The sequence below is a fragment of the Malania oleifera genome, chromosome 7 (assembly GCF_029873635.1).
Source record: "Malania oleifera isolate guangnan ecotype guangnan chromosome 7, ASM2987363v1, whole genome shotgun sequence".
In the NCBI taxonomy this organism is placed as follows: Eukaryota; Viridiplantae; Streptophyta; class Magnoliopsida; order Santalales; family Ximeniaceae; genus Malania; species Malania oleifera.
This window is the reverse complement of record NC_080423.1, coordinates 105869453-105881374: the sequence shown is the minus strand read 5'-3', so window position 1 is coordinate 105881374 and position 11922 is coordinate 105869453. Positions and strand designations below refer to the sequence as shown.

Sequence of the window (11922 nt, the reverse complement as noted above, 5' to 3'; positions counted from 1 at the left end):
GCAGCGGAATACGGTCTTTTATACATAACCAGTGTCATACCAGAGTCTATACAAGTTAGGATATACCTTCCCATATACAAAACATACCCCAGGTGTCTACAAAAATCATCCCGACAACCTGGATACCAAAACTCATACCTAACATGTACTAGCAATAGCTAAATAACACCCCTCGCTTCCGGATGCTAGTTTTGGCTACCCGAAGGACCTAAAAAATATTTATATATATTCGGGGTAAGACGCCTCTCAGTAAGGGAGAAAATAGGTTATATCAGTTTCATACATTTCCATACAGTTCCAGTATTTTCACAAAAACCATTCCAATTCATACAATACCCAAATACATACGTACATACATACATACGGTCAATGTCATCACACTAATTTGCAACTACACAAGGTCACCTCGTCTCGCAGCGATTACATTGCTTCATACGCAACTATGCTACGACGATCAAGGCCTAATAGTGAATCAATTGCTACATACGATGTAGAGCACACCTTCGGTGACCAGCCGAAACATACTGGTGATATTTCACACCCCAGATATAGAGCCAGCCATGTAACACCCCGACCCCTAGGGGCCTGGGATATTAACTTTTTACTACTGATTTACAGCGTAAGCAAAATAAACTCAATTTTTATTAAACCAAAGCACTAATTATCCATATTACAATCATTTATTTCAAAAGAAGAAAAATTACACAAACATAAATATCTGAAACCATACTAATATTTCTAATCAATCTTTAATTTTCTATCCCCACCCGTATGCTTGCTAAGCCTGATTTCCAACATGCTCTTCAGAGTTATCTGAAATAAAAATATGATTGGAGTGAGACGATGCTCAGTAAGTAAATAAGATTATTATTAGTGTGTGGCCAAAATGAGCTTTTAAAGAATTTCATAAAATAATATTTAATACTATAACTTCAAGACTGCTTTTAGAATAAATATAGATTTAAAAATTTCTGCATAAAACTTTTGTCATCAATTTCAACAGTAAATTTTTACAATCATATACTATAACTGCTAAATTAAACTTTTAATTTTAAAACTGTAAAAATATTTAATGATAAACATACATATACTTTTCCTTATACGTTTTCCTTAGATCGTCATTTAAGCACCAAAATGATCATTTTCACGTAAACTTACACTTTTCCTTCAAATCATCAGTAACTTTGTACACGTAATTAAATATGTATAAACATATATTATAAAAACCACCCTTAGGTCTGTTTGCCGTAAGTCATGTTTACCCCCATGACTGGGTTGTGCGGTCCGAAGACTGGACTTAGCTGGCTGGTCGACCAAACTAAATCAACGTACGTAAACTTTAAGTGAGATTTTCCTTATTAAGTCCTAGTCCGGAACCAGGTGTGCACTCAGGAGAAATCCACTAACATAAATAACCACTCTGTAAACAGTGTGGGTGCACTCTGATCCGTATAAATTTTAAGCTGCGGTACCGAGTATCTGTAACTTTGAACTTTCGTTGCCATAAGGGGTTTTAAAATCATCTTATTATAATTTATGTAATTTAAAATAATATCGTAAAAATCTCATCTTTTCTCATATTTACATAAAATTGTAATGTAGAAATAAACTCATGCCACATAATTTTTGTGTTAAAAATATATATAATTTTATTTTTGAATAGAAAGAAATGCTGAAAATTTACCCGAGGGGATTAGAACATTTCTTAACCCAAAAATAGATGCAAGTATATTAAAGATAGAACTGGTATAATTAAATACGCGTAAAAATAAATTCATGGAAATTTTGTGGAACTAATTAACATAATTGAAATTTACTTATAAAATAAACTTGGGTATAAATTTTAAATAAAAAAAAAAACTAACATAATCAAATTTTACTTACCTTCTTCTTTTACCGTGTGTTACGAACACAAAAACTATCTTTAAGCAATGAGATCGGAAAGAGTGGGTGAGTGAGAACTTACTTAAAATTCTCTCTCCACCACAAATTCTTTCACTCACTAATCCTTCTCTTCCTTGAAAAATTGTTGTGAAAAATGAAGGTTGAGAGCTCCCTATTTATAGGAAATTTTGGGGAAGAAATAAAATTTATAAAAGTGTGGGGAGATGGGTGAAATTATAATTTTTAAAAATTAAAGAATGGGCAAGGAATGGGCAAGGTATGGGTTGAGTATAGGATGGGAATGGAGGCCATGTGGGAGTGCTTGCCACCATTCCCATTAAATAAATTTTTAATTAATCACTTACCTAATTAATTAATCAATTAGTTAATTAATTATTTTATTATTTTTCTTAATCATTATTATCATTATTATTATCATTGTTATTAATTTTGAACCATTTTTAGTATTTATTTATTTTATTATTTATTTTTGAATAAGAATTAAATTTGAATTTTGAAAACTCATGTGGACCCCACACGGTCTTGTGGGCCCCACACAACTTCGAGACGCGAATGGATCCTACATAATTCGAATAACTCTTATACGATTTTATGCATCCTACATAGCTTTGAGACTTGTGTAAACCTCCATACAGCTTCGGGACTCATGTGGGCCCCACACAGTCTTGTGGGCCCCGCATAAGATACCTATATTATTATTATTTTATCATATATTTCTTCAAATTATATCAGTTAAAATATTATCTTATGTACTTATTTACGTATATAAACAGTGTCTTGTGGCTCCGGGACTCATGTGGACCCCACATAGTCTTGTGGGCCCCACATATGATACCTATATTATTATCATCTTATTATGTATTTCTACAAATTATGTTTGTCAAAACACTATTTCATGTATATATACTTATTTACGTGTACAAACAGTGTCCATCCTGTTTATCCTATGAAATTCCATTTTGATCAGGCCGACCTCCAGGGAGTGACTGAGCCGCAATGGTCTCTGAGCACTCGCTAAGACAAGATCTTTCTTAGGCATCAAACATGGAATCAAGGATCCTGCAGAAAAACACTTCTGTATTGATATTAACTTAATGACTATTTTTATTATTTTATTATTATTGTACTTTAATCATATATATATATATATATATATATATATTTTTGGGTCATCACAAGCCACTCTTGCCCATGGTAACTACCTGATACCTGGCAGTTTACAAATCCCTGGAACATTTTGGAACTCACGTTCCTATACATTTCAGTCTACGGTAATTTGCCGCCACATAGCTGTTTTACAAATACCTGGAACAATTTTATACAATCATACATACCACATTTATTTGGTTTACGACAAATCATATCATTTACAATTTCAAGTATACAGTTTATGCAAATATGGATTACAGTCACCTCAATAATACAGTTTAAACAAGACAAGCGGTTTTCCAAACAAAGTAGAGATGATACCCGAAATCTCCAATTTTCTCAAAAATTGTAACCCAAAAATCTCGCATTTTTACCCGATAGATTTCCCTAAATAAGTAACCAAAACATACATATGATCGTAGCCTGCAAGCTTACTGATCCTGATTTCGAAAATGAACTGATATAAACAGAATCCCCTTACATTAACCCGAAATCTAACTACAAACTCTACAGTCCTCAAAACTATGAACCGAGACTCCGAAATCTACAAGCCACAGTACAATACATACTTACAATCCGTACTACTACACATATACCGAATTAGAAATGGAAATTGAGCCTTACCTCGATTATAGCCCGAAACCCGAAATCGCTCAGACCGAGATTCCGATCCGCTAGAAACGTAAAGAATCCTTCACTGATCCTCGCAGTAACTTTGGATTTGCGATTCAAGCGACAAATGACGAAGCAATCGAGGAGAGAGAGAGAGAGAGAGAGAGAGAGAGAGAGAGATAGGATTTTCATAACTTAGCCAAGAAGGAAACTAAAATATCCTTATAAAGACCTTTGACCCGAGAGGCTTCGTCGACAAATTGGTGTCTTCGTCGATGAAGTCTTCAGATATTTCGTCGACGAGGCAGCAATTTCGTCGACGAATCCTGATATTTAAATTTTCCTAAACCCCTCGGCATTTACTCGTCGACGACCCTCTGAATTTCGTCGATGTGTTCTTCACTAGCTTTGTCAACGAATTGTGGCCTCGTCGACGAAATCTATACAATTTCCACTTTTACCCCTCTTTTACAAAATAAGCCCATATATCACGGTTCGGGTTCTTACATTCTGACTCTATACCCGCAGGATTCCTAACTCAACATCCTGAAAACAAAATCCCTCAGAACAAAACATCAGTATTTTCTTACCTACAACATTTCTTATAACTGAGGAAAAGACAAATACTAAATAAAATGTCTTACCCTAAAATTGGGACGAAATCCGACCCAACTTTTCCAACGATCAGTTCCGGCAGACTTGCAAAGAACTTCACCAGGAGCGTCGTGGTAGCCTCAGATCTTCGATCCGGCGAGAAATAGGCCCGGAAACGAAGGGAGAAGTGAGAGAAGATCGTAGAGAGAGAGAGAGAGAGGAGCGTTAAAAAATGGTTAAAAATTCGGGTTTTCCACTTTTATACTGCGGCCTTCGTTAACAAGACATGTCATCTCGTCGAAGAATCTTTCAATAATTTCGTCGACAAACCCTGCTTCCTCATCGGCGAAATTCAGGCTGCCCCAAAACCTCTCTCGGTATTTTCTCGTCGACGAAACCTTGTATTTATCGACGAATTTCCTTATGCACTTGTCGGCGAAACCTTGTATTCGTTGACGAGTTTCCTTATGCACTCGTCGACGAAGCCCTGTATTCGTCAATGAGTTCTGGTAATTTCTTGAAATTATTATTATTATCATTATCTCTAAAATGCGATGTTGTCGACGAAGTCTATTGCCTCCTTTTGTTCATGTTTCCATTTTCCTCCCTCTTTATTATTAAAATAATAATATTATTCTTCGGGTCACTACAATACTAGTATTGACATTGAATATGATTTGAATATTGTAGTAAATTGGATAAAATCCAGTAAATGTTCTTTATGGTATTTGTGGGATTTTTGGGAGCAACTTTTTAGTTTATTGGAGGGAGTAGATTTTTCTATAAATCATTTGTATAAATAAGGGAATAAAGTGGCAGATGCTTTGGGTCGACAAGATGTCATGGGGAGGAATAATTTGTTTACAAATAGTAGTCAACTTCCTAAAATTATCAAAGATTTGTATAGATTGGATAAGATAGGTATATAAGACATGTTTAGTTGATTTTTTCTTGTTAGTATAGGTTGATTGTTTTGATGCATGGGGTGTTTTAAGGTTATTATGTAAGCCCTTAGTGTCCTTTTGTTTTCACAGTACTCCCCTGTCATAAGTGAGAGTTATTAATAAATTTGGGATGGGACGTTATATGGTGGCTTCTGACTCTTTCAAAAAAAAATAATATGACAATAAAAAAAAAAAAGCAAAAATTAACAAATAAAGAGATTTTTAGAAGTTGTGTTTTACGGAACAAAATTTTCATGTTTTAGCGACAAGAACTTCCGCCACTGAAGACTGTCGTCTTTCGCTCTTATAAGATACCCAATTGCCCAAAAACACGATTGGCATTTTAGCGTCGAGAGAGAGAGAGAGAGGGGAAATCGGAAATGGAAGCAGTGGCTCTGTTGGGAGTCGGAGGAGGAGGAAGTGTCGGTGTGTACCGAACTCAGGGCCGAAGCAGCTTATCCTATTCCTCACAGAACTGTTTCCGGTGCATCACCCGCCACCACCTCTCCTCATTCAACTCCCCCTCTTCTCTTTTCTCATACTCCCCACCCAATCTTAATGCCAAAACCCTTCAAACGAAGCCCCATATTTTCCTTCCCCACTTGGTCGCTGCAATGGTCTCTCTCTCTCTCTCTCTGCCATTTTTTCCAAATTGGGCAGAAGCCCACTTGAATTTACTTCTTATTTTCTACGTTTTGTGTTGCAGGAGCAAGTTCAAGAGACTTACATTATGGTGAAGCCCGACGGCGTTCAACGCGGCCTTGTAAGCTTTGTTCTAATCTATTCGCGCAATTTTTACAATTTGTAGTCAAAATCAGTGCTGGGTTCTTTATTTTTGTCCTAAAATTTATCTGGGTCTAGTTGTTTTAGGTTGGGGAGATAATCTCTGGGTTTGACAAGAAGGGTTGTTGTAAGATTTGTTCTAATCTGCTTAACTCAATTTCTGCAAATTGTATTTAAAATGGTGCTCAACCCTTTGTCTTTTGTACTGACTTTTATCTGGGTCGAGCTGTTTTAGGTTGGGGAAATAATCTCTAGGTTTGAGAAGAAGGGTTTTAAGCTTGCAGGATTGAAGCTGTTCCAATGCCCAAGAGAATTAGCAGAGGTTTGTTGCACAATCAGCAATCATTATTCTGTTATTCTGTGAAGTTCATAATTCTGGTCCATCTGTAATATTTATCTGACTTACTGCATTTTATTTTATTTATGAATTTTTTGTGATTTAGAACTAAGCAAACATTTTGTACTTTTGATATTAATAGAGCATATTTTTCTGGAATTAAGGAAAAATCTTTTTTCATTTTTTAAAAATGCCTGAATCTTCCAAAAGGCTCTCCAATCACTGTCTATTAGAAAATTCAGAGCTTTCAAACAGGTAACAGAAGTAAATGCCCTTAATTCCATTCCCTTTTGTTTTGGGATCGTGCTAACTTAATGTGTGCATTTAATGATTGCGGGAAGATCATAGCTGATACCTATATTACGATACTCTTATGTTTGTTCTGTCTTTTCTTTTGAATGTTTGCAGGAGCATTACAAAGATCTCAAGGCCAAATCATTCTTCCCAAAACTGATTGAGTACATAACTTCTGGTCCAGTTGTGTGTATGGTATACTGCACATTGTCTAGGCTTTTGTTTTTGTTCATTTATCAATCTAGTGCAGTTTAGTTTTCATACATAGTTTTTAAATATATATAATTTTGTATTGAGAAGGCCTGGGAAGGTGTTGGTGTTGTTGCTTCTGCGCGGAAGCTTATAGGGTCAACAAATCCTCTTAATGCTGAACCAGGCACCATCAGAGGGGATCTTGCCATTGAAACTGGAAGGTTGGGCTATACATTTCTAGACTGCAATGCGTAGTGAAGAATCATTTGTAGTTTCTGTGATATGAATGATTCCCTCAAATTCAAGATCTTATTTTTAAGCTTTTGTGCAGGAATGTAGTTCATGGCAGTGACAGCCCTGAAAATGGCCAACGTGAGATAGGTAATGCCTTTTGTTATGTAATGTCACTTGCTGTGTGTAATTTAATACCGATGTTTTTCTTATCATAGCCCTTGTGATAATTGGCATCATGTTTTGTTTTCATTTCAAATTTAAGTTTTTGAAAAGTTGTAATCAAGGAGCCCTTTTCTGTGTATTATCGAATATGGGGGCATGAATTTAATTGAGTTTTTAACATAGAAAAATAACTCATTTTACTTCTGCCTTTGCATATGCTCCATCAAGAAGTATGAGGCTGATGAGTTAGTTAGAGTAAGCAGGTTATAGAAGTTATCTTAGAAAAGTGGACCTGAAGTTGTTTTTTTTTTTTTTGGGGAGGGGGGGAGGTTTGGTGGGGGTGAGTGGGGGGGGTTTTGTTTGGTGTGCAGTGTGGGGAGAAACCAGTAGGTGCTAAAAATAATGCAAAAAATTCTAGAAACAAAATTTAAAAAATGAATGCCAATGGGTGAAATTTGAGGATTGAGAACAATGTGGAAAAAATTAAGATTGATAGAGTGGAGAAAATGTGATTGCTTATCTGAAGAAGATTGTGTTTCTATTCTCAGAAGTATCTTTATCATTTGATACCACAACCTTAACTTGGCCTAATGCACCCTCTTGCTATTTTGAAGTTTGTTTTAATGTAGCACAATTCCCATATGTAAGTTTTTGATAAAATTGATGGTAAAAATTGTAATGAACTACTAAGCACCTGTAGCGTCAGCTCAATCCACCCCCACTATTATTTGCATTGGGACAACATTAGTGCACATCAACAGCATCTTGGTTTCACATAATATTGTGGGCATGCATCTGCCTGAACTATTTCTATGCATTGCATTGCAGACACTTAATGAACTAGTTTAAATTAATTTGGGAGGAGGGAGATTTGATACCTTGCCATTCTTAGTGTGATAATGAATTCTTCTAATGCACTCTAAATACCCGCACACCATTGAGATGTATTTACTTTGCTAGGGTAGGATTTTTCTTCCCTACTCCCCTGACTCTTTGTTTCTCTCCAGCACTGTGGTTCAAAGAAGGCGAATTATGCCAATGGACACCTGCCCAAGCACCATGGCTAAAGGAGTGATCTTTCTCCACATTCTTCGTGGTCTCAATTATGAAGCAATGCAGTTTTGAAGAAATTGACCAAGAATATGTAATTTAAAAGTCAATTTGTTGTCCTATACAACTTCAAGTGGTTTAATGACTTTAAAATTTTTATGTTCCGGCTGTAATTCTGTAAGCTCAAGTGAGAATTCTTCAATGCCATTCTCTTGAATGTTCGACTTAAAATTGCCAATAGTGATTCAATCCAAACATTTAAAATATTTACTGTTGCCATTTGCCAATGCTGTTAGTGGAACATAATTCATATGAAATTCTTATCCAGCACCTAAAGAGTTCCCAACTTCCCAATCTTATCCAGCAATTATTGAGTTGATTGTCAACCATTAATCTTGTTAAGTCTTGTTGTTTTGAACCTAAGGTTACTTCATTGAAGTGTAGTTTCAGATCTCCTCTGATGGTGTTGTTTTGCACCTAAGGTACCTAACCTGGCCTGAAGTTTCTTGCTATTGATATCAGGTTAAAATCTTTTTCAGCTTTATAGAATTTCTGAATTTTCTTTTCCTAATCAGCTTTTGAATCACCAGATTTTTTTTGACCCTTTCCTGTGCAAATTTTTTGAATTGAGAGGGGGATAGCCATGTCACTTGTCCAAATTTTATGCACACATTTGATGAATTTGTACTTGTAACTTAAGCCATCCTACTTGGTACTAGTCAAAACAACACTTCCATGAAAAGAAAGTAAATGATCTGGTTGACATGTATAAGAGAAAGGGAAGATACAAAATAACTAAACCCTAGTAAAAAGAATCCATATTACTGTTAGTAACATTTTTTGGATCATAAAAAAGCAAGAGATTTGTAGAACACATCAGTAGGACTTAGTTTGGTTACCACTATTATCATTCAAGCTTGAATTGAACAGAATGGCTGAAGTAATATTTCACACTATTTTTCAGCAGAAACATTCATTCTGCACCTGCTACTTTCATGCGGGATGCCTGAGTCTGTAAATGCAAAGAAAACAGGGAGTAAATTTTCATTGGACGATTACTTGCAACTGCAAGCCACCCACTTCCATTTCATGCATTGAAGTACTCTCTTATGAGGGCTCAAAAATACAGTTACAAACTAATATACATCTCATCAAGCACCAATCCAAGTGCTAATCAGGTAAAAATCACATAATTAGAACACTTATGAGAGTTGTAGACTCTATTTGTTCAAATCTTGCACTGAGAAGACAGGCAAAGAACTGACACATTCATCTTCCAATCGCTGTTCAACTTCCACCCCATCTGTAAACTGATATAGGTCACTGTAACCTCACCTTTATTGAGGAGAGTCCAGATGGGTTGGGGCAAGCGTGTTTAGGTTGCTGGGGGGTTTAGGGGTTTGGCTCAGTGAAGCACCAGCAGAACCATAATCCTCAGTTGCCATTGCCTTTCTAGGACTCTTATACTTGGAAAACAGGTAAAGAACTGAGACAGTTCTGCTCTGTTGCTGTTTTGAGCTGCACATAGATTGACAATCAATAGAATTTGGCGAAAAACAATCAGTATCTGTCGTCATTGAATGTTCGTTGGGCAAACTGCTCATATAAGTACAATCAGTTTCTATCTGCATTGCTACCTCAGGGTATGAATTTTGGTCATTTCTGGAACCCTCCGTCAGCTTTATAAGTGTTGCCTCTGCAAAAAGGAAAAAGAAACTTGAACTTGATAAACCTCAGATCTTTTAGCAACTACTATTACATGGATTATGAGTAACCATTTAGCCTTCTGCACTTGCTTGCTTATTAAAAAAAAACAGCTTGGCCTTTCAAATAATTAAATATAACAATGAATCATAATAAAATTCTACAAGTAATGAGTCATTAAATATTTACAGATTAGTGCCTCACAAAGAAATACAGCATTCATTTTTTTATACTGCACATTAGAAATGAACAAGCAAGCTTCCTTCCTCAATTTAAGATGGCTTACTTATGCAGTGTTCCTGGAAAGTTACGTTACAATCTAACAGTTCTCATAGGATCTCACCTGAAAAGATATTTTAATGGCAGATAATGCATTTGGACTACCAGCCTCCGAACATCAAGTATTTAGACAGTATCTTGCAAATTGCAATTATTAAGCATTAAATAAGGAAAAGAAAATACTGCTATGATTCTTGCGTTAACCTATTTCAATAAAGTTTCACTATACTTTCTCCTTTGGATATATTCCAAGGAACACGCACAGATAGGGCTAAGCTGCTGCAGACCAAGAAAGACCCTTGAATGGAGTTGCCCTTCTCATTCATATCCCAACATGACCCAAAACTTCAATACTTGAAGCGGCTCTACTCAGAACTCAGCAAAACCAAAATCCATGTTTGGGGTTGTGATTATATATATATAGGCAAGATCAGATAGGACATTTGCAAGTGTGGTACGAAACAGATAATCTCCATATCCAAGCTGAACAAACACTGGAGGGCTTGGGGCCAACCGAAGCGAAAATTTCCTCACCAAATCAAATCATTGCCCATGCTATATTTCCCTATCACAGCAAATCAAAAAAATGGGGGTAAATATTTCCCTTTCCTCTTCATAACCCCCCACTAATTTAAACATTCTCGCAACCATTACTAAAAGTAACCTTCTGTTTGGCTCGCGAGAAAGTTCAGGAATATGGGAGGCAGCAAAAACCTTCACTCCCCAACCCCTTCCCAGCTTCCCCCAAACCAATTTTCTTCCCGTTAAAGCACTAGCATGCTAAAAATCCTTAGATTGAAAGAAAATATATCGACCCCTCCTTCCTAACTCTTTCAATCGGCAACCAAACAAACGGGTAGACGCAGGAGCATCAAGAATTGAGCATATGTTAAAAACTCAGAGGAATAAGAGAAGGAAATTACCGTAGATGGAGAGGGTATCGTCTTTGATGAGCTTAGAAGGTGGTCTCTCCAAGCAATCCAGAGAAGAACCTGCTCGCATTCTCCCCAACATCTCTCTCTCTCTCTCTCTCTCTCTCTCTCTGGATTACGATTTCGATTTCGATTTCGATTTCGATTTCGATTTCGAGCTCGAGTTCGGTTCGGATCGGGTCGGTTTCTCCACTTCTTTGTATAGGGAATTTTCTGAGCGTGGCGGTTAGGGCAAAAAATTATGAGCGGGAACTGAGAAAATGGACGGTGCGTACTGCGCACGCTTCAGTTTTTCAAAATACTTTAGGTTCACCTTATGTTTATAATCCATTTTAGTAGACAAATAAAGCTAGTTTCTATAAATTTCGATTATATGCTTAGTTGGGTTTGTAAGCATAATAAATAAATTTGGATAGTTTTGAGTTATAGATGGTGGGATTATATACTTAGTTGGGTTTATTTAATAGGTTTAGATTATCCTCGTTTAATAAAGTTGGTTAAACTTGATAGAGGACTTAAAAATTAATAATCGAGATTGTTTGAACGTAATATCGGTTAACCGAAATTCTATCACTTGAATTTAGTGATAGGGCCATAATCTACAATGAATAGGTTGATTTGGTGGGATCAAAGAATTTGTAAAATAGTATTAGACTATTAGTAGAGTCTTTCTCCAACTTTTTGTTGTCAAATCAAACTTTGTCATTCTGTTTGAGAGCACAGGTTTCAGCCTTTGAATTTGAATTTCAAT

General features: G+C 36.1%; 2 protein-coding genes across 2 annotated transcripts; one reads left to right on the top strand and one right to left on the bottom strand.

The window, feature by feature from the left end:
* Positions 1–5446: 5446 nt before the first annotated feature.
* On the top strand, positions 5447–8487 carry LOC131159495 (nucleoside diphosphate kinase 2, chloroplastic). Its single transcript, XM_058114452.1, has 7 exons — positions 5447–5821; positions 5911–5967; positions 6223–6309; positions 6733–6813; positions 6919–7031; positions 7142–7191; positions 8214–8487. Exons 1-7 carry the CDS (start codon positions 5585–5587, stop codon positions 8279–8281), a joined length of 693 nt encoding a protein of 230 aa, XP_057970435.1. The 5' UTR covers positions 5447–5584; the 3' UTR covers positions 8282–8487.
* An 810-nt stretch (positions 8488–9297) lies between these two features.
* On the bottom strand, positions 9298–11466 carry LOC131159497 (uncharacterized). Its single transcript, XM_058114455.1, has 2 exons — positions 11163–11466; positions 9298–9952 (listed from the first exon to the last, which is right to left on the bottom strand). The coding sequence occupies exons 1-2, from the start codon at positions 11251–11253 to the stop codon at positions 9594–9596; spliced, it is 450 nt and encodes a 149-aa protein (XP_057970438.1). The 5' UTR covers positions 11254–11466; the 3' UTR covers positions 9298–9593.
* Between the last annotated feature and the right edge of the window lie 456 nt (positions 11467–11922).

Bases quoted from the DNA above. Each gene is read 5' to 3' on its own strand.
- LOC131159495 (XM_058114452.1), top strand. From the start codon at position 5,585: ATGGAAGCAGTGGCTCTGTTGGGAGTCGGAGGAGGAGGAAGTGTCGGT. The intron at 6,814-6,918 runs GTATACTGCACA...TGTATTGAGAAG, and splicing joins CTGGTCCAGTTGTGTGTATG to GCCTGGGAAGGTGTTGGTGT. The intron at 7,032-7,141 runs GTTGGGCTATAC...GCTTTTGTGCAG, and splicing joins CTTGCCATTGAAACTGGAAG to GAATGTAGTTCATGGCAGTG.
- LOC131159497 (XM_058114455.1), bottom strand. From the start codon at position 11,253: ATGTTGGGGAGAATGCGAGCAGGTTCTTCTCTGGATTGCTTGGAGAGA. The intron at 9,953-11,162 runs GTAATTTCCTTC...TCCTTTTTGCAG, and splicing joins CGATACCCTCTCCATCTACG to AGGCAACACTTATAAAGCTG.